Source organism: Elgaria multicarinata, chromosome 3, assembly GCF_023053635.1.
Source record: "Elgaria multicarinata webbii isolate HBS135686 ecotype San Diego chromosome 3, rElgMul1.1.pri, whole genome shotgun sequence".
In the NCBI taxonomy this organism is placed as follows: domain Eukaryota; kingdom Metazoa; phylum Chordata; class Lepidosauria; order Squamata; family Anguidae; genus Elgaria; species Elgaria multicarinata.
Window position 1 is genome coordinate 45,891,267 of NC_086173.1, and position 20,085 is coordinate 45,911,351.

Sequence of the window (20,085 nt, forward strand, 5' to 3'; positions counted from 1 at the left end):
TTTCTTGCAGCTTCTTTTACACTGTTGTTTTGTTTTGTTGGGGTTTTTATTTGGTTTTTTTAATTGCATTTGCCGTCCCCAATGCTAGGGGTGGTTGCAAACCCAAATCGAAATCAAAGCAACTCTCTCTGATGCTGCCACTTGCAACTGTGGCAATTGCAACCCGAGCCCGCTTCATCTTCCCATGGAGGATGAGGATGTAATCTGCTAAAAAATAAAAATAGAATAATAATAATAAAAAAACACCTGAAGGAGACGCATCGGGATAATAACATGGAGGAAGAGGAGGAGCTGCGGTACTGAATTCCCTGGCCGTGCTATCAAGAGGAAAGGAGATGGTGATTTTTTAATATGGCACCGGTGCAACTTCTGGAGTTGTGAGAGCTTTTCCCTCCCCCACCCCCCATCCTTCCACCTCACCTGCCTAGTGCCTGCCGCCTCTGTCATTTATTTTTGACCCACTTCTCTCGTTTCCGTACCCCCCACACCCCTCCCCCACTTTTCTGCTTTGCCATGGGAATGGTAGCAAATCTCTTGGCTATTGTCATGTCGGCTTCATTTTTCAACCCCAGCTTTGCCTTCAGTTCGCACTTCGACCCCGGTAAGTTGATTTATTTCTGTAGGTTTGGTGCAAAAAAATTGTAATGATTTCTCAGTTTTTCCCTTTGCAAAATTGCTTCCCCCTCCTAATTTCCTCTGGGGATTTGATTTTCTTCTCCTGTTCTCGCGGCTCCGCTACCAAGAAGGAGTTGGGTTTTGGAGCATGTTCTTCCCTCTTGCAGGCACTTACCCTCTTACCTGCCCCCATCCCCGCCCCAACCCTTCCTGCACTTCTTGCGTTGTTTAACCCTTTGCTGAACCTGATCCAATTTGGCGATGGTGGTAAGTTAAAGGCAAGCAAGCACACACACACCCCTCACATACTGCTTTTGTCTTTAGTGATTTTAGAAAGACATCAGAGGAACAGATCCTTTCTGCCAAGTTACATCACCATTTATCAGCTATTCCATCCTTCCCTTCTCACCACCCTTTTGCAAATTGGGGGTATGTGAAAAAAATTGGAGGGGGCCCTTTTTGGTGTGTGTGAGATCATTAGACATTTAAATATAGTTCTTCCTAATGTATGTGACTTCCTCTGAGGCATATCTTGCATGCAAACAGGGTATTTACAGGCCACACTTAAAGTGTAGCTTGTTTTGGGTAAGAGGCTGTGAGTGGATTGGTTTGGGTTCCCCTGCCTGGAAAGTTGCCTTGAATTGCAAAGGGATGGAATTGTGTAATGGCTTATAACCTGAGTAGTAGGCCTTCTTCACTCTGCATTCTTGAGAGGGTGGCTTTGAGTAAAGTCAAGCCAAAGAGGGTGGAGGGTAGCTATGCAACTTACGCTGGCCTTTCTCCATGATGGGTGTCAGTCTGAATTAACTTGCCTTTTCTGGTGGTGATTGATTTGCCCCCATTCAGCCATAAACCTCTTGGCTGGGTAATTGCTTAGCCCTTGATTTGTGGAGGGGGCGGCCTATTGTCTCTGCAAAGGCAGAATTGTTGTATCCCAGAGGGACTTGCATCTTCTGGTGACAGGTTTCACTGCTTTTTCCCATCCAGAGAACATGTAAGGTAGAAACCTAACCTCTATCTTGGCACCCTAATTTGTGCCTGCAATGATTTTAGTTCCATTGTCTTACTAGTGCCTTCTGCTTTTATTGTCAAAGTAGCTTCTAGTTCCTGTGGTCCCCCCTCCCCCTTACGAAACTGTCACTTCATATCTTTCTACTAGTTTGTGTGCCCGTGGCCCTTTTCTGCAAGCTGTTGGAAGACTAACTCAGTGGACTATGGATGAAATATGAATTTGTCTTTAATACCTCCAAATGTCACTTTTATGCTTTCCACTGGAATTGTCATATGAAAACAAACTACCATGTTCTGTCCTGATAAGATTTTTGGCAAAATGTCTGGTTCCACTGCAGTTGCATCTGGCTGGCCTGGAGTCTTGGGCTCAGTTATGGGATGAGATTTCTCAACAGGCATTTATTTATCTGATGAAAAAGTGTGCGGTGAAAAGCGGGAAACACAAACCAAGCATATCTCATTAAATACACATCTTTTGTTTCCCCTGGCTGCTTTGGTGCTTCTCTTTGCTTTATACAATCTTCAGCAAAGATTGGTAAAATGCTAGTTTAGCCGAATTACAGTTTTAGCATATAAGAACTCACAAATCCATCATGCAGGTTTTGGGAAAGATGTGTTATATAAGTACTTTTTGTTTTGTTTTTTGGCTGCTTTTGTGTTAAATCTGTAGTACATGCCCCAAATAGAGATAGGTCTATTTTCTTAATTATGTGTGTTGCTGTTGTGTGCATGGCCTGACCTTGCATTCCACCAATCTGGCCACAGACTAGGGTTGATAAACAGAGGAGGATATAAATACTTTTTTGCTTTCATCTCCCATGAGTTCTGTATGTATGGATTACCTGGACTTTCCCTGGACTTTTCTGTTTGACAATGTCCCTTTCCTAAAACGTGTTGATATGTGCAAAGGAATGCACACTTGGGGAAAAAAATATCATATTATGCTTCTATAGGATTAGCTATTACTGCGCAAGAGAAAGATGCTGGCATATTTTGTGCATAGTATCCTGAAAATATGAGCTTGGTGTGTGCAGCCACTAAAATAACAAACCTTCCTAAAGGTTGATAGCAAAAGAATAAGAAATAATACAGAAAGGACCAGAATGTTTTATATTATTTATTTATATTAATCACTTGATGTTATGTGTGTTTACTTCTTTAATAATACATGAAACTCTGGGTACTTGCCTTGAAACATAAATAGCAGAATTGGAAAGGGTATGGATAAAAGCTAGAGATAATACATGGATCATCTTCTATATGAGGAATAACATAAAAAATGGATGTTTTTTTAAGGAAGAAGGATGGTGAAGATGTATGCAATATCAAGTGTGGGTTGAAGAGAAGAGAAGAGAATATGAAATGGCTGTTTGTTTTTACATAATGGTAGAAAAAAGCAGAACTCAAAAAAGTTAACCCAGAATATCTTTTTAAAACCCTACAGAAATAGTCCCATATTAGAGCTGTGCTGCTCTCTGCCATGAAAAGTGATAAATGGCCAATCTGAGCCTGCATGGACTCTACTGTGTGGGTTGATTTTAAATTGGCCATGCACCAACGTACAGCTGACCTGCCTGATCTGCAATGTGTCCTGGGCTGGTTGTAACATCCTTTTTGTACTAATTGCAGTTGTGCCATGGTTTATGCAATCACTTCCCTGGCTTATGCATGTTGCATGAACAGTGTTGCTTTGGGTCATCCCATGCTACACCTTTCTTGATTGTAGGGGCATATGAGGTAAGTGTATGAGACAGAATATTGGTGGAGTGAATCTCAATGATATTTCACATGAGAAAGTGTGGTGGATTAGTTATGCTCATAGTGGCCCCGTTCAGAAGACACCTTAAACCATGGCTTTAACCACAGTGAATAAAGCAAAAAGCTTTATTCAACGTGGTTAAAGCCGTGGTCTAAGGTGTCTTCTGAACATTGCCTGGCTTTTTGGCTTAACCACTATGGTTAAAGTCATGGTTTAAGGTGTCTTCTGAACAGGGCCACTCAAGAGTCTTACCAATTGCCATATTTTGATTTGAAAAGATATTTTCTCAGCAATCAAGTTAAGAACATAAGAAGAGTCATGCTGGATCAGACCAAGGGTTTATCTAGTCCAGCACTCTGTTCACACAGTGGCTAGCACATCCCTTGCTTCAACATCTAAGGTCCTCCTCCGAGTGCCTACTCCGAGGGAAGCTCGGAGGATGGCAACAAGGGAGAGGGCCTTCTCAGTGGTTGCCCCCCGACTGTGGAATGATCTTCCTGATGAGGCTCACCTGGTGCCAACGTTGTTATCTTTTCGGCGCCAGGTCAAGACTTTTCTCTTCTCCCAGGCATTTTAACAGCATTTAACAGTGTTAAGTTTGTTTTTAATGGACCCCAGAATTGTTGTTTTTAAATGGATACTGTTGTTTTTATACTACTTTTATGTTTTTTAAATTTTTGTATACTTTTAATGTTTACTATTTTTAATTGTTGTAAACTGCCCAGAGAGCTTCGGCTGTGGGGAGGTATATAAATGTAAATAAATAAATAAATAAATTTGGAGTTTGCTCTGTGGTGTAGCTGCAATCTGTAGCATGGTGTGTTATGATTTGATTAACCGATTTGGGGACGGAGGGGAGGAGAAATGCTTGGTACATGGATGGTCCTCCCTTACAGAAAGGGAATTGGATTGGATAGCTTTTTAGAGTCACAGCTCTGAAGCAGAGTCCAAACAGTGTGTGGTAATAATATTAATCTTTTATTAATCTTCTTCTCATTAGTGGTATAACAGCAGGATGAGAGTGGGGGGAAGCAAAGAGGGAAGCCTTGTTGCTCGTGCTTACAACTGTTTCCTTAGAATTCCTCTCCACTTGCTCCACTGAGATTATTTCTTATAAAGGGCTGTGGCTGGGAAATGAGGGCATGCCTAAGGTCCTCTAGTGGGTTCATAGCTGAGAATAGATTAGGACTTCCTGGCTCATAGCTCACACTCTTACCCAGCTGTCAGGTAGCAGAAGACTGTTGAACGATTGAAATGTAGCAATACAAAGAGGTTTTTGGTCAGAGAGTCAAGGAATTAATAATTGCTTAAGATGTTTACAGCCACCAACCAGCTAGAGATTGGGAGTGGGCTCACAAAACCATTCCCCCCACAACCAATTGGTCATTTGCATTTGGAAGCCTGACATGCAGTCCAATTTTAGGTCAGCGCAAGTTTTCCAGGGCTCAGAAAACAAGTTTCTATATAACCTGCATGATGTCACATTCAAAAGAATGGAGAGTGATTGAAAATAATCCCCCAGGACAGGTGGGAATGGAACTATTAATCTATTCCAGAAATGGATGGCAATAAATGGTGTATTCTACTGGAGATACATTAAAACCTCTAGTTGGCACTGGAGGTAGTACACTATGTGTATTAGTTTGTTATAACATGGTTGGTAAGTTTTATGTTCTCATTGGTCATTCTGTTAGGGCTCATATCAGGGGTGCACAATATGTCCCAATAAAGGCTCCACTGTCAACCTTTTGTTATATTCTGTAAGCAATTAAAGGAGGAAATTGTGATTTGCACACACACACACCTCAAAAAAGACAGGAAACTGTGAACTTGCCTGACTCAGCACATGCAGAGTCAAGCCAGCTCAGGAATCTGTGAATTGGTGTCTGGGCGGCTCAGCTCACCAAGCTCCACCCCAAACTGGATTCTTCCAACATCCATATAAATTGCGCTCTACAGAGAGAGGAAAAGTGGATGGGCAACAGTGAGGAGGAGGTGGGGCTATGTGGGGAGAGGGGGCTCACTGAGGACATCTGGTCCATGTGTCAACCAAAACCTTGGGTTGGTGCTGGTTTCAGTCCTTGCAGATTCAGAGATCAACGTTGCTGATACTTTTTATGAGGAGGTCTGGAGCAGGACAAATATTTGCTAAGGACGAAATGTGCTGTCCCCTTGGTTGAAACCAGGGTTGGGATATGGCAATTTTCTGTGAATGCTGGGCATGAAAGAACCTCCTTGGTGCCTGTGAGCATTGCGAGAAATGGCTGCATCTCAAATACTGTTGGTTTGGATGGAGCTGATGATGAGACACTTATTGGTGATACAGGAGAGGGAGCCCAGAGGGGAAGACCTTCTGCCTGCATGGTAGCTGCCTTCCTAAGACTCTGCCTTCCTTCCCCTTTGAGATGATGTTAAGATTTTTAAACCATCCTCCATCCAACTACTTACAAAGCATCAAACCAATCTTCTGTTTAATCTGGAGCCAAGAGGTAGATGCACACATTCAGTGTACCAATTCTACTTCCAATGAGTTATGCAGGCAAGAGCTAAATGTTATACGTATGCTTTGCCACAGGAACAGTGATTGGTGGCTCTGAATATTCAGTAACAGAGAGAGCAAAACCAGCCCAAAAGCCATGAGAGAAGGGGAAGCAAGACAGCAAAAGAGGAGAGGACAGATGTCTAATTGACACAGGTCACATTGGACATAGGAAGCTGCATTATACTATAGCAGACTTTCAGGCCTTTCTATCTGAGTAGTGTTATTTGCTCTCATGGGCAGAGGTTTCCCAAGATTTCAGGCAGAAGTTTGACTTTTAGGTAGAGAAGATGGAGCTTGAATCTGGGACTCCCCCACCCTGCAAAAGCATGTTCTTATCACTTAGATTTGGTCCTTTTCACAGGAATGCTAGGTAAGGAAAGATAGAGGAAGAATTTGTCTGCCTTGGCTTCAGATTCTGTCAGACTGAATCTGGGGTATGCTAAGTTCTATGTCCATTATTTCCCACCTTTCTTTCACTTATTTCATTACGTTAAATGGAATGATTTTTGCATGTATGATGTCTTGGTTTGTCCCAATGAAAAGCATAGATTGTGAGTGTTAGTGTCATAGGACCTCATGAGGGTTTAAGTTACCATCATGCAGGGGCCCCAAGACCTTCAAAGTATGCATTTGTGATGCTATCCAGAACATTCATCTTCCAGGCTTGATTGGTCCCTGACTTTCAGCAACTCTGTTTACATGGATTGAGCTTCAGTGTATTTGTGCTCAAGTAGTCCATTTCAGGTACCTAGCAAGGGAGCCAACTGCTTCCCTTGGGTCAGACAAGAAGGAGTAGAATTGGGTGCTATCTGCAATTTCTGATTATTGCATCCTGCAGTTTCATGGAGATACTAAATTTTACAGTAGACAAAATTGAACCTTATGGGACATGACAGGACAAATCCCATGGGGATGAACAACAAACAGTCTGCAAGCAGTCTACCTGTGGAGTAGGAGGAGTTGAATCACCCACAACACCTCCGATCACTAATCCCTGCAAGCAATCCAGAACGATACCATAGACAACTGTATGGCTGCTGAGAGATCCAGAATTAATATGGTCATGTTCCCCTTATTCCCAGTGCACATCATATATCAAAGAGATCAAGGCAGTTTTAGTCCTCATAACCAATCCAAAAACAGACTGAAAATTTGCATTGTCCAAGATGACTGGATTTGGGCTATTAATGTGCAATTGCCTTCCATAAAAATATCAAATAGTAGACTGGTCTATGACTTCTGAGATAAAATGAATCTGATTACGGTATTTTTAATCATTGCCCTCCTCTAATAAGCCAGGAAAAGATCCCCTGTAGCAGTGAGGTATTCATTACCAATGTAAACAGACAGATGGATGTCATGGTGGATGTGTGCTTAAATGAAAAGAAAAAAATCGGCATGCACGTAATAGTATTTTTCCAGTTCTCTTAGCAGGCTTGGGGACTGTCACACACATTCCATAGGACCTTGTTTCAATGAGCTTGAGGTGTTACCTACTGTTTGCTCTTGATGCACCTCTCCCTGAATCCTTGCCACCACAAATGCCTTTGATTGATTTCATGAGGGGGGTGATCTCCATTTCAAAATGCCCGCCCCCTGAATGAACCCTGAAAGTTAAGTTAGGTTCAGACTAACTTAACTTGATTTATACGCATGCAAGCATACATATTATTTTAATTAGATTTGATATGGCCATGGGAAAGGGGAGTTTGTCCCAAGTTTTTCTGACCCAATTACTATAATTGTATCTGAAATTAAACGGCTTGTTAGTTGCCAGAAGTTGTTGTTGTTGTTGTTGTCATTGTTGTCATTGTTGTTGTTACTATTGTTACTATTATTGTTGCTAAATTGTACATGATCCCCAGTGTTCCAGGATAAAAGCTAAGGAGAGTAATTGTTCAGCCACCCTCCAGATGTTTTGGACTACAGCTCACAGGATTGAGCTGGCAAGAGCTGATGGGAATTGAAGTTCAAAATTTATCTTCTTCTCTAATTTGCATAATTATCAACTTATTGATTAAAGTATTTGTGTTTTTCTAATAACAATGAAAACATCCCCAACAATAAAATAATAGTTTTAATAAACATAATGCTTTCAGGAAATCCTGAAAACACTTGACCATTATTTGACAATGTTTGACTGGTCTATGGACTGGTCTATATTTGGTCAAGTGACCATTTTTCTTTTGTTCCCATGACCAGCCCTGGTTAACTCTGTTTCCTTGTCATCCCCATGCAATACATGTCTTTTAAATCAAAACAGTCTCTAAGCATTCCTTGCAGGTTGGTGTAAGCCTGGAGTAGAAATGCATATGTACATATAGATATAGCCAAATCACATTCCTTTTGCATTACCATTAGATTTGATTGAATATCTTCAGAAACTACCATAATACTTGCATGGATGAAATTTGCAAGTGACACTTGGTTAGGGTGACCATATGAAAAGGAGGACAGGGCTCCTGTATCTTTAACAGTTATACTGAAAAGGGAATTTCAGCAGGTGACATTGTTATGCATGTAGCACCTTCTTCATCACAACAGTTAAAGCTGCAGGAGCTCTGCCCTCTTGACCAGATACAAAAGAGAAGATGCATTCATATGGCCAAAATCAGCCTCAGATTGAATGAATATAGATGCCATCCATTAAGCAATTTTGTTCCTATGGTTGTGCAATAACTGTCTGTTGAAAACAGCATATTGTGATCATATGTTGGATGTTGTCATAGTTTTGCAAATACCTGCCCAACTATCAGCTGCTTATCATCCTGCAGAGTGTTTGCTGAATAACTGTGAGTATAGCTTGCATAAACTTGTTCTGCAGTAGTTCTGCAATTCATTATCAGTTTTTGTCATAGGAAAACCATAAATGACTTTGACATTGGCAACTATATATTTATTGCATTTATATCCCACCTTTCTCTCAAGATGGTACTCACAGTGGCATACATAGGTTTCTCAGGCAGTCCCCCACTAGCCAAACCTAGTCCTGCTTGGCTTGGGCAAGGTTGCTGCATCATGTGCATCAGACTAGAAGGACTCTGCACAACCTTAAATCCATGCATGCACAAGAGCTCATATTCCCCTTTTGACATCAGAGCAACTTTCCCAAGCAATGAGAGGAACAGAATTTGATGTGTTGACAGCAATGGGACTCACACATGGTTGTTCTTGTTTGCTTATGGATCCAGCATCTTAAAGCTCAGCATCCAGCTTGGCTTAAGGCTCTATAAATAGCTTTCTTTGGTCACTGCTTCCTTGTTCCTCCTAGAGGGAGACAGAAGTTGGAACATTAGGGCATCAATAAGGCATTGATTAAGTCAGGAAAGGTTTGGAGTAATGTGGCTGATATGTGACAGGTAGCTGCTATGGCTACATCAACCTTTTACCTTAAGTAGGTACTTTACAGGTGGGGCTTAAATGTGGGCCAGAAATAGTTGACAATGCCTGTCTGTTGCAGGACGGAATGTGCTGTCTGTACGATAGTGTTCCTGTCTATAAAATTGTCACAAGTTTGGATGGATGATGGTGGGGAGAAGAATGCTGCATGTTGCCATTCTCTCTGCTGATTGGGGGGACGGGAGGACAAATGCATTGCAAACCCCAATATTAAATCACCAGAAATGCCTCCTTGCTTTAAAAGCACAGTTTGAGTGAGCTGCTCATGCTGAGCTTTTGTAACTGCAGGTACTAAACAAAGACTGAAATATTGATTGTGTTGGAAGAATGTGAGTCATGTGTCTTGAGTGTCAGGATGCAAAAAATATAGTCTCTTATTGGAATACTGGTGGGAGAAAGCTCGAGAACCTGAGTTGGAATTTGCCCAGTACAACTATGTTAAAGAGAGAAACAGGGATTCAGAGTTATGATCAGTTTGCATGGATGTTTTAGTGTCCTTTTGTACTCAAACCATCATGTTAGTGGAAGAGCATGGATTTCCCCTGAGCTTGTCAATGTATGGCTAGGGCTGGAATGGGGATCCTAATCTGCATTATTGATGGTGAACATGGAACTGAGCGTGGTTGTTGGTTCTATACAGTGTTAGAGACCGCATACCCATGCCATGTTCACATGAAGAACTGCTTCAGTTTAACAAATTCTTAATGTATTTTACTCTTAATATGTCTGACCCTGTATAGATTTTCTGGAAATGAAGTCCCATTGATTTTAGTGGAGCTAACTTAGGCTTTCAGCTATAATCCTCCTTTTGTTACCACTGAACAAAGGAAAGCAGCATTAGGTATTTCTGCAAGGGTTATTCAGAAGGGTTACTTTGCATAGTTCCTGTGCTGTTTATTTACAGAAATGTGTTACGATCCTTTTTAGAGGTCATATCTGCTCTTTTTCAGAGAGGAGAGGTCCTTCTCTTTTCTTTTCTTTTTTTAGTAAAACATAGGGACCCTTGGAAGGAGTGGTAATATTCACATGAGCAACAGTTCAGGTGATGGGATACAACAACAACAACAACAACAATAATAATAATTCTTAACCACCTCTCCCTGTGGATCAAGGTAGGGTACAACACAAATGCAAAACACCATAAAATACATATAATTGATTAAAAACATATAAAACTAATACAATATTAAAAGGCAGGACATTATTAAAAGGCATCTTAAAATTCAACTGGGTAGGCCTGCCGGAAGAGATCAGTCTTTATGGCTTTCTTAAATTCTGGAAGACTGTTAAGTTGACGAATCTCTCCTGGCAAGCCATTCCACAAACTGGGAGCGGCAGAAGAGAAGGTCCTCTGGGTAACAGTTGTCAGCCTAGTTTTTGCTGACTGAAGTAAATTCTTCCCAGAGGACCTGAGTGTGCGGGGCAGATTGTATGAGAGAAGGCAATCCCACAGGTAACTTGGACCCAAACCATGTAGGGCTTTAAAAGTAATAACCAACACTTTATACTTCACCCAGAAACTAATTGGCAGCCAGTGTAGTGATTTTAAAGCTGGTGTAACATGGTCACCCCTAGTTGTACCAGTGACCAACCTGGCTGCCATATTTTGCACTAGTTGAAGTTTCTGGACTAGGCACAAAGGTAGCCCTTATATACAGCACATTGCAGAAGTCAAGCCTCAAAGTTACCAGCATGTGCACTACTATCTTTAGGTCTTCCAACTCTAGGAAGGGGCGCAGCTGGCGTAACAGCCAAAGTTGATAGTAGGCACTCCTGGCCATCGCATCTATCTGAGCTGTCATTTGGAACGATGGATCCAGGAGCACCCCCAAGCTGCAAACACAGTCTTTTAGGGGAGTGTAACCCCATCCAGAACTGGTTGACACACCTCCAGACTCAGGTTGGGGCCTTTGGCAGTAAGCTCCTCTATCTTGTCTGGATTCAGCTTCAGTTTGTTTTTCTCATCCAGCCCATTACCGCCTCCAAGCATTCATTCAGAGGAGACACACTATCCTTAGCTGACGCTGTTGTTGAAGGCATAGAGAAATATATTTGGGTGTCATCAGCATATTGATAGCACCCCGCTCCATGCCCCCTAGATGATCTTTCCCAGCGGTTTCATGTAGATGTTAAACAGCATTGGGGATAAGATGGTGCCTTGTGGTATGCCATACAACAGCTCCTTCTTTGAGGAGCAGCTAACCCCAAGCATCGCCATCTGGAACCTGCCCGAGAGATAGGACCAGAACCACTGAAGCGCAATTCCCTGTAGTGTTCCAGAAGGAGACCATGGTTGATGGTACTGAAAGCCGCTGAGAGATCCAGAAGCACCAGCAGGGACACACTGCCCCTGTCAATACTCAGGCGACCATAGTTGTCTCAACTCCATCTCCTGCTCTGAAGCCGGTTCTAAATGGGTCTAGAAATCTGTATCATCCCAAACTGCTTGGAGTTGGAAGACAACTGCCCTCTCAATCACCTTGCCCAAAAATGGAAGGTTTAATACTGGTCTGTAGTTATTAAGGTCCAGGGGATCCAGGGAGGGCTTTTTTAGAAACGGCTGTACTACCACTTCTAGAACTCCCCTCCTTAAGAGATTCATTGATAGTATGTTGTAGATGTAATCTAACTGCATCTCCTCCCTGGGCGACCAGCCACAAAGGACAGGGATCGAGAGGGCAAGTTGTCCTCCTCACTCATCCAAGCAGCTTGTCCACGTCCTTGGTACTCACCAACTGAAACTGATCCAGTGTAATCCTACTCGCGGAGTTGCTGGACACTCCATTGTTCGCTTCTGCTATAATGACAGTCAGCTCTTATCCGAGAGATTTTACCTGTGAAATGATCATTAAAGGCATCACAGCAAACTACCAAAGGCTCTTAGATTGGGTTCAGGGGGGAAGGTGTCTGAGTTAGATCCCTCACCACCCTGAACAGTTCTGCTGGATGCGAATTTGTGGATGCAATGTGTGCAGAGAAGAAAGCTTTCTTCGCTGCACGTATTGCCACCCCATAGGAACGAAGATGTTCTCTTATGTCGGGTCTTGTCAGATATAAGTCGAGTTTTCCGCCATTGGTGCTCCGGTTGTCATCCTTCCCGCTTCAACTCCCTGAGATCTTTATACCAGGGTGCCCAGTTAGAAGCAGGTCGGAGAGGACGTTTGGGGGTGATTGTGTTGATAGCCCTAGTCAGATCTTGATTCTATCTATTGACCAGGGCTTCTACAGGATCGTTGACGATACCAGCCATAGAACCCTCTAAGGCTTTCTTATTTATTTATTTATTTATTTATTTATTACATTTTTATACCGCCCAATAGCCAAAGCTCTCTGGGTGGTTCACAAAAATTAAAACCATAATAAAACAACCAACAGGTTAAAAGCACAAATACAAAATACAGTATAAAAAGCACAACCGGGATAAAATCACGCAGCAAAATCGATATAAGATTAAAATACAGAGTTAAAACAGTAAAATTTAAATTTAAGTTAAAATTAAGTGTTAAAATACTGAGTGAATAAAAAGGTCTTTCTGGAATCCAAGAGGATCCATTAGCCTTTGCAGGCAGACCATCTTAATAGATCCGCCACCCCTGCAGGGACGGATAGTAGCTGTGATATTAACGCTGACTAGAAAATGGACCATGACAACACAGATGTATTTAACACCTCCACCCACAGATCCATCCATTTGGAATTGAAAACAACATTGAGGGTGTGACCTGCTGAATATGTGGGTTCAGAGACCAATTGGGATAGGACCATGTTTGTCACAAGACGGCTCCCAAGGTTTGCACAAACTGCCCAGATCACTTACACTAGGTGATCACTTACAGTATATCATCACTAAGCCCTTTATTTGCACCTCAATGATGTGGGAGATCTGCTTAAATATGAATGCATAGTGCTTTCCTGAACTGGACAAACCCAGGTCATTTTATGGTTCACAGCCCCTTAGCTACCCAGGTGAGCATAATGTTTAATTCAAAAGAAAGAAGCAGTGTATTAACACCAAATAAAATAAGAATGCATGACTGCCAATGTTCCAACCCCCTCTAGCCCACATAAAGGGTGAAAACAGTTTGGGGGCATGTTTAATTTAATGTACAGTGTCAGTGAAATCAGTTTTCTGTGTAGAAAAACAAAGCCCATGTCACACAGCTGGTTAGATAGTCCCAAGAATATATGTCTCTCTATTTCTTTGAGAGTCCATCACAGCTCACTGATGTACTTGCCAAGTCTTTTGATGTGGAAATTCTCGTTCTCCTTTTTCCAAGTGCATTCTGCCCTAAGAACATTGACATTAGACAAAAGGCACAATCCTGCAACAGTTAAGCCCTATAAAGTCTCATGGATTTCAATTGGAAAGTTAAGAACAGAGTCAAATATCTCACACTTAAAGAGCAGGGCTTTGGTTGGATTGTGTCTCAAGTGTTAACAAAACCCATCTTTCCTGCTTTCCTGTATCTCCATATCAGTATTGTATATTGAGAGTTCTGCCTGTCTGGGCAGCTGTTTCATCAATAAAGCAAATAATATTGTTGCACAACATCTACTTTGTTGTTATTCATCACGGCTACTTGCGGTAAAAAGATGACTCATAAATGTTAAATCAGAGTATAGCCCTATTTTTTCTGGAACAGCAAACACACAAAAATGTCTTGGGGGACATCTTAAAAATTTAACACATCTATTGTAGAATAGAGCCCACTTGATCAGCTGCATGAAGTGTTATCTTAAGTTTGGAGAGTGTTATAAACACTCAAATACTATAAAACTGAAGGTCTTTCTGGTAGCAGATCAGATTAGATTAATAAAGGAAAATGGTACCTGAAATATGTAAACGTCTTTAGGGAATGCCTAAAAGTACCTTTTAGCAAACAGAAAAACTGGTTTAGTATCTCACGGCACAATAGCAGCTTGTGTTCAAAAAGAAGAGTTCCAAGAGAGATTAAAACTATATATAGCATTATACCTGTCATAGAAACATATTCTTCTTTAAAGAGAAATCCATAGTACTGCTTCCTTGTCATTTTAACTCCTCCATTTTAGGTTGACGTGTTTACATTTTGATAAGCGGAAATAATTATAAGAATCATAGTGAAAGGGATGATGCAGCAGTGATATATACTAATTTTAAAGAGACCCTCTTTAAAAAGAAATACATATGTTTACTATTCAAGAGAATGCTATCGAAGTATCTCTGTCTACCTTTCTTTTCCTAAAGGTATTTTATGTATTACTTTGTTTGCACAGAAAATTGTCATTGTATTTTAAAAGTTTTAAAGGTGAACTCAGTAAATTTGTAATTATTGTTTGAATAGATTAGAACTACATTAAATGACTGTTACAACATCAGAAACACAGGACAAAACCCAAACTATAAAGAATGTACATTTACTGTCAAGAATGCACAATGATGACTCTGGTCGCATGTTTGGAAACTGAGCATGAATGTCTTATCAGTAAAATATACTTTAGATCAATAATTTTAATAATGAATGAAGGAACTCTGCTGGAAATCTTACAGACAGGATTAATTCCCCCCTCCGCCCATAGCTCCATTATTTCCAGACATTTCACATCTCTTTATGTATTTTATGGTACTTGTATCTAATGTTGTTCCCTGCTTCAATCCAGAGGGAGAGGTGGGAGAGGCAGGTAATAAATACATAATATTTATTAAGGGCAAAAATATAAAAATACTTTGTATTTAAATCTAAAAGACAATATTCTTTTAGATATTAGACAATATCCAAGGCTGTTCCAATTTTTCCATTTGTGTGTGTGTGGAAACAAAACAAAAAACATCCTCAGAGGGGGGAGCGGAAGAAGAATTGTTTTCCCCCAAATTTTTCTGTCCCTTCCCCCCCTCCAGGCCTTCCCATCTCTACATGGCACTGAATATCAAGGCACTGAAAGGAGAAGGTGCTGGAGCATACCTCCCCAGATGACACAGCATCTCCATGCCTTCAAAGGGAGGGGGAGTTAAAATTCCTATTACCAGTAAATTGCCATTCAGCACATCTGGAGGCCACCAGATCCAGGCAAGCCTCCATTAGGTGATTTTACTTTTATCCAAGGTAGGATATTTGCCATGCTGGCTGGGAATGATGGGAATTGCAGTCAACACAACTGGAGGGTACTAGATAGGGAAAGGCTGACCTAATGCTTCCAAAGAAAAAGTGCAGAGGGTATAGTTAGGAAGGCTCTCTCTGAAAGCCTCTCCAAAATCTATTATCAGTAAACCTTCTTCTGTTCGAAAAGAGATTTTGTGTGACTTCAAACCATATGAGCTTTTGTAAAGGTTAGCATTGGATATACACCAGTCTCCCTACTAATACCTGAGGAGGGGGAAAACAACTTGCAATGGCAATTAGTGGTAGAGTTGGAAAAACGGAAATGTGGGAGGATGCAGGACAACTTGGATCACCATTGCTCTCTTTCATTGTATGTAGCAACCCCTGCCCACCCCAGGGCAAAATAAGACCAGTGTTTGCAAGTCTGTTGCCCTCCTCTGGACTGCATGTATACCAGTTTTTTTCTTCTTAATGTTATCAGGGTGGGAGAGAAGATGCTGACAATACTGGGAAAGGACCAAGCACAGTTGACAGTCCTGCCCATCTCATCATGTATACATCATGGGCTGTATCTCGCTTTAAGCTGGATCAACTGTGCTGGTGTAAGTGGGCTTCCCCACCCACTCTTTCTCAGGGTTGTCCTTCCATTCCACTTCCCTGCAAATGATATGCAGAGAGTCAGGAGACCCTACTGAATGGGGTTAGTTGTGGTGTGGGGGGAGGAGATCCCCCCAAATGGGTGGTGGAACCTTCCATGAGCAAACCCTTTCTTCTCATAGACGGCAGATTCTGGATTGAACTCCACATATTTTAGAGCTGTTTTTCTGTTGTACAGGACAGGTTGCGCTGTACAATTTTATTTTATAGTCTTTTGCAAGTACAAGACCTTAAAAAGTAGTGCAGCTCCCAAAAATACAAGACAGCTTTCTAAAGCTGTGCTGAGCACACACTGGCTGGGTTCACACAATATGCTAACCCACACACCCCCTAACGGTTTGGGGCCAGGTTATTTGAAGGAACGCCTCCTCCCATATGTACCTGCCCGGACCTTAAGATCATCTACAGGGGCCCTTCTCCGTGAGCCCCTGCTAAAGGAAGTGAGGCAGGTGGCTATTAGGAGGAGAGCCTTCTCTGCTGTGGCACCCCGGCTGTGGAATGAGCTCCCCAGAGAGGTCCGCCTGGCGCCTACACTGTACTCCTTTCATTTGCCAGCTGAAGACCTTTTTATTCTCTCAGTATTTTAACACTTAATTTTAACTTAAATTAAAATTTTACTGTTCTAACTCTGTATTTTAATCTTATAACAATTTTTGCTGTGTGGTTTTATCCTGGTTGTGCTTTTTACACTGTATTTTGTATTTGTGTTTTTGACCTGTTGATTGTTTTATTATAGTTTTAATTTTTGTGAACCACCCAGAGAGCTTCGGCTATTGGGCGGTATAAAAATGTAATAAATAGGGTGACCATATTTGGGAAACCAAAAAAGAGGACACCTAGCGTGTGTGTGGGGAAGCAGCTTTCTGAGTCCTGCAGAAAGTACGTTATTCCCCCGCCACCTTAAAGAACTCGATTGGAGTGGAGGAGGGGAAAGGATTTCATTCTGCACTACCACCATCCACTCCAATTGGGGCCTTTTCTATAATGTCCACGAATGACCCACTTTCCCCTTTAAGACCTCAATTGGAGCTCGGGGTGGGGGAATGATGTGCCTCAAAAAAGCATGTCACTCCCTCCTGCCATGCTAATGGCAGCCTTAAAGGGGAAGGTGTGTCATTCCAGGACATTATTGAAAATTATAGAAAATCCCCCGACACCATGGAAAGAACAAAAACCAGGACAAATCCGGGGAAATCCTGACAGTTGGTCACCCTATAATAAATAAATAAATAAATAAATAAATAAATAAAAACTGTGGATTAACCCAGTACTTTTTCTGCAGGATGGGTTATTGTATTGTCTGAATGCAACAAATTTTCTGTGGGATTGCTCAATAGCCATGCAGTGTGGCTTGTTAATCACCCTGAACAACCCAATAACAAGATATGGGTTCTAAAGGTTGTTCGTTCAAGAAAAATAAACTACACTGCATGGTTAACAAGCCAGCCTGTGGAAAACACACTGCATTTAGACAACACGTTAACCCACCCTGCGGAGAACGCACTGCGTTCAGACATCACAATAACCCATGGTATGTTAACATGTTGTGTGAAACCAGCCATTGTGTTCGGGATTTCCAAAGAGGAGTACTGGGTAATCAGGAACAGGGCTGCGAGGAAAACTTCTCTCTTTAAATGCATCTCTTTAAAAGTTAGTGAAATTGTGAAGATTTATGATGGAATTTGGGTTTCGTAAAGAAAGAGGGGAGGTGGTACAGATAGAAAATGTCTTGCGGCATCAATCATCAAAGTTGCACCAAAGGACGGACCATAGATGGTTGTCGGGACAAAAGTACATTTATTTGCTTTTGGGCAGTGTGCTGCTGCAGTGCTGAGAAGGGTATGCTTTACAAGGACTGCACTGCAGCAGCAGCAAAAGATTGCTTCTTCTTAACTGTTCATAGCCTTAGAGATTAAGGTAATGATTGATTTCAAAGAAAGAAGAAATAACTATATGGCAGTGCCTGTTTATAAGGGTTTTTTAGTTGTCTTGTTCCTGCCCTTGCTGTTCTCAATACACTTTTGCTCTGTTCTCCCTCTCTCCTCTGCCTGGCACGGGTGATTACATTTTGGATGATGACAATACAAATTCCTGTCAAATCAAATTAAGAGAAATTAATACACGAGGTTTGAAATGGCTCAGATCTCTGGAATTGTTCAGCGCGCAAATTATGAGTCATGCAATCCTGCCTTTCCCTGGCTATTCGGGATGCAATGAGCTGAAAAGCCCTGGGTGCTGGAGTGAGGAAAGGATTGCCTACTCTCTGTATTTCACAGACCCTGTTGCTGTGCATTTATGGAGAAGGGCTTTGGGTTTTTTTGAAGGTTGCAGACCTTGCTGATGGTGAAAGGGAGTAATTTTAAGTATTGAGTGTACATCTGATTTTAATTAAAATGTAAAGACTGAAAAGGTAACTTTTATAGTTGCATTCACGAACATGTCCTGGCTTAACCGTGGAATGAGCATTGCTCACTACTGAATATATATTCACAAACAACAAAATAATATAGAATCATAGAATCATAGAATAGCAGAGTTGGAAGGGGCCTACAAGGCCATCGAGTCCAACCCCCTGCTCAATGCAGGAATCCACCCTAAAACATCCCTGACAGATGGTTGTCCGGCTTCCTCTTGAATGCCTCCCTAGGTAACTGATTCCATTGTCGTACTGCTCTAACAGTCAGGACGTTTTTCCTGATGTCCAGCTGGAATCTGGCTTCCTTCAACTTGAGCCCGTTATTCCGTGTCCTGCACTCTGGGAGGATCGAGAAGAGATCCTGGCCCTCCTCTGTGTGACAACCTTTTAAGTATTTGAAGAGTGCTATCATGTCTCCCCTCCATCTTCTCTTCTCCAGGCTAAACATGCCCAGTTCTTTCAGTCTCTCTTCATAGGGCTTTGTTTCTAGACCCCTGATCATCCTGGTTGCCCTCCTCTGAACACACTCCAGCTTGTCTTTGTCCTTCTTGAATTGTGGAGCCCAGAACTGGACGCAATTCTCTAGGTGAGGCCTAACCAGGACCGAATAGAGAGGAACCAGTACCTCACGTGATTTGGAAGCTATACTTCTATTAATGCAGCCCAAAATAGCATTGGCCTTTCTTGCAGCCATATCGCACTGTTGGCTCATATTCAGCTTGCGATCTACAACAATTCCAAGATCCTTCTCGTTTGTAGTATTGCTGAGCCAAGTGTCCCCCATCTTGTAACTGTGCATTTGGTTTCTATTTCCTAAATGTAGAACTTGGCATTTATCCCTATTAAATTTCATCCTGTTGTTTTCAGCCCAGCACTCCAGCCTATCAAGATCACTTTGAAGTTTGTTTCTGTCTTCCAGGGTATTAGCTATCCCACCCAATTTGGTGTCATCTGCAAATTTGATCAGCGTTCCCTGCACCTCCTCGTCCAAATCATTAATAAAAATGTTGAAGAGCACTGGGCCCAGGACTGAGCCCTGCGGCACCCCACTCGTTGCCTCTCCCCAGTTTGAGAAGGTTCCATTGATAAGTACTCTTTGAGTCCGATTCTGTAGCCAACTGTGGATCCACCTAATAGTTGTTTCATCTAATAGTAGGCAGACTTTCCACACTTTTTTAAATAAAAGAGATACCTTCATTCAGGGAGGTAATTCGACCGCCTGAATGAAGATAACAACTGACATGTTTCTAACATTCACATTAGTTTAATATGTATCAGACAGATTAGCTACTGTGTGAACAGAATGCTGGACTAGATGGACCTTTGCACTTATATTGCAAATACATGCATATGACCCGTATGCGGAACTGAGCAAAGTATGTGACCAACAGCAAATAACTTCAGTAAAACACGCCTGCATGGCTGAAGCAACAGGGAAAGATGCTTCTTTTTCTTTGCTTTGTCCTATTTACAGCATAGTTATTGCCTACTTTGCCTGGTGTAAACAACTTTGCTGGAATTATAGGAATTAATTAACACCATAATACCTCTGGGTTAATGTTTAGTGTTCCTTGACGTGTGGCTTCTTTATGATATGAAAAGGATA

At 41.7% G+C, this 20,085-nt stretch overlaps 1 protein-coding gene across 2 annotated transcripts in view; it reads left to right on the forward strand.

Moving 5' to 3' along the window:
- Window positions 1-408: 408 nt before the first annotated feature.
- Window positions 409-20,085, forward strand: part of AATK (apoptosis associated tyrosine kinase) — a 73,152-nt gene continuing 53,475 nt past the window's right edge. The window contains exon 1 of one of the 2 annotated variants that reach the window (XM_063120108.1): window positions 409-601. In XM_063120108.1, coding sequence (XP_062976178.1) covers window positions 514-601 — 88 coding nt within the window. In that variant the 5' untranslated portion in view covers window positions 409-513. The remainder of the gene's footprint in view (window positions 602-20,085) is intronic. The other variant, XM_063120106.1, reaches the window with a different exon arrangement.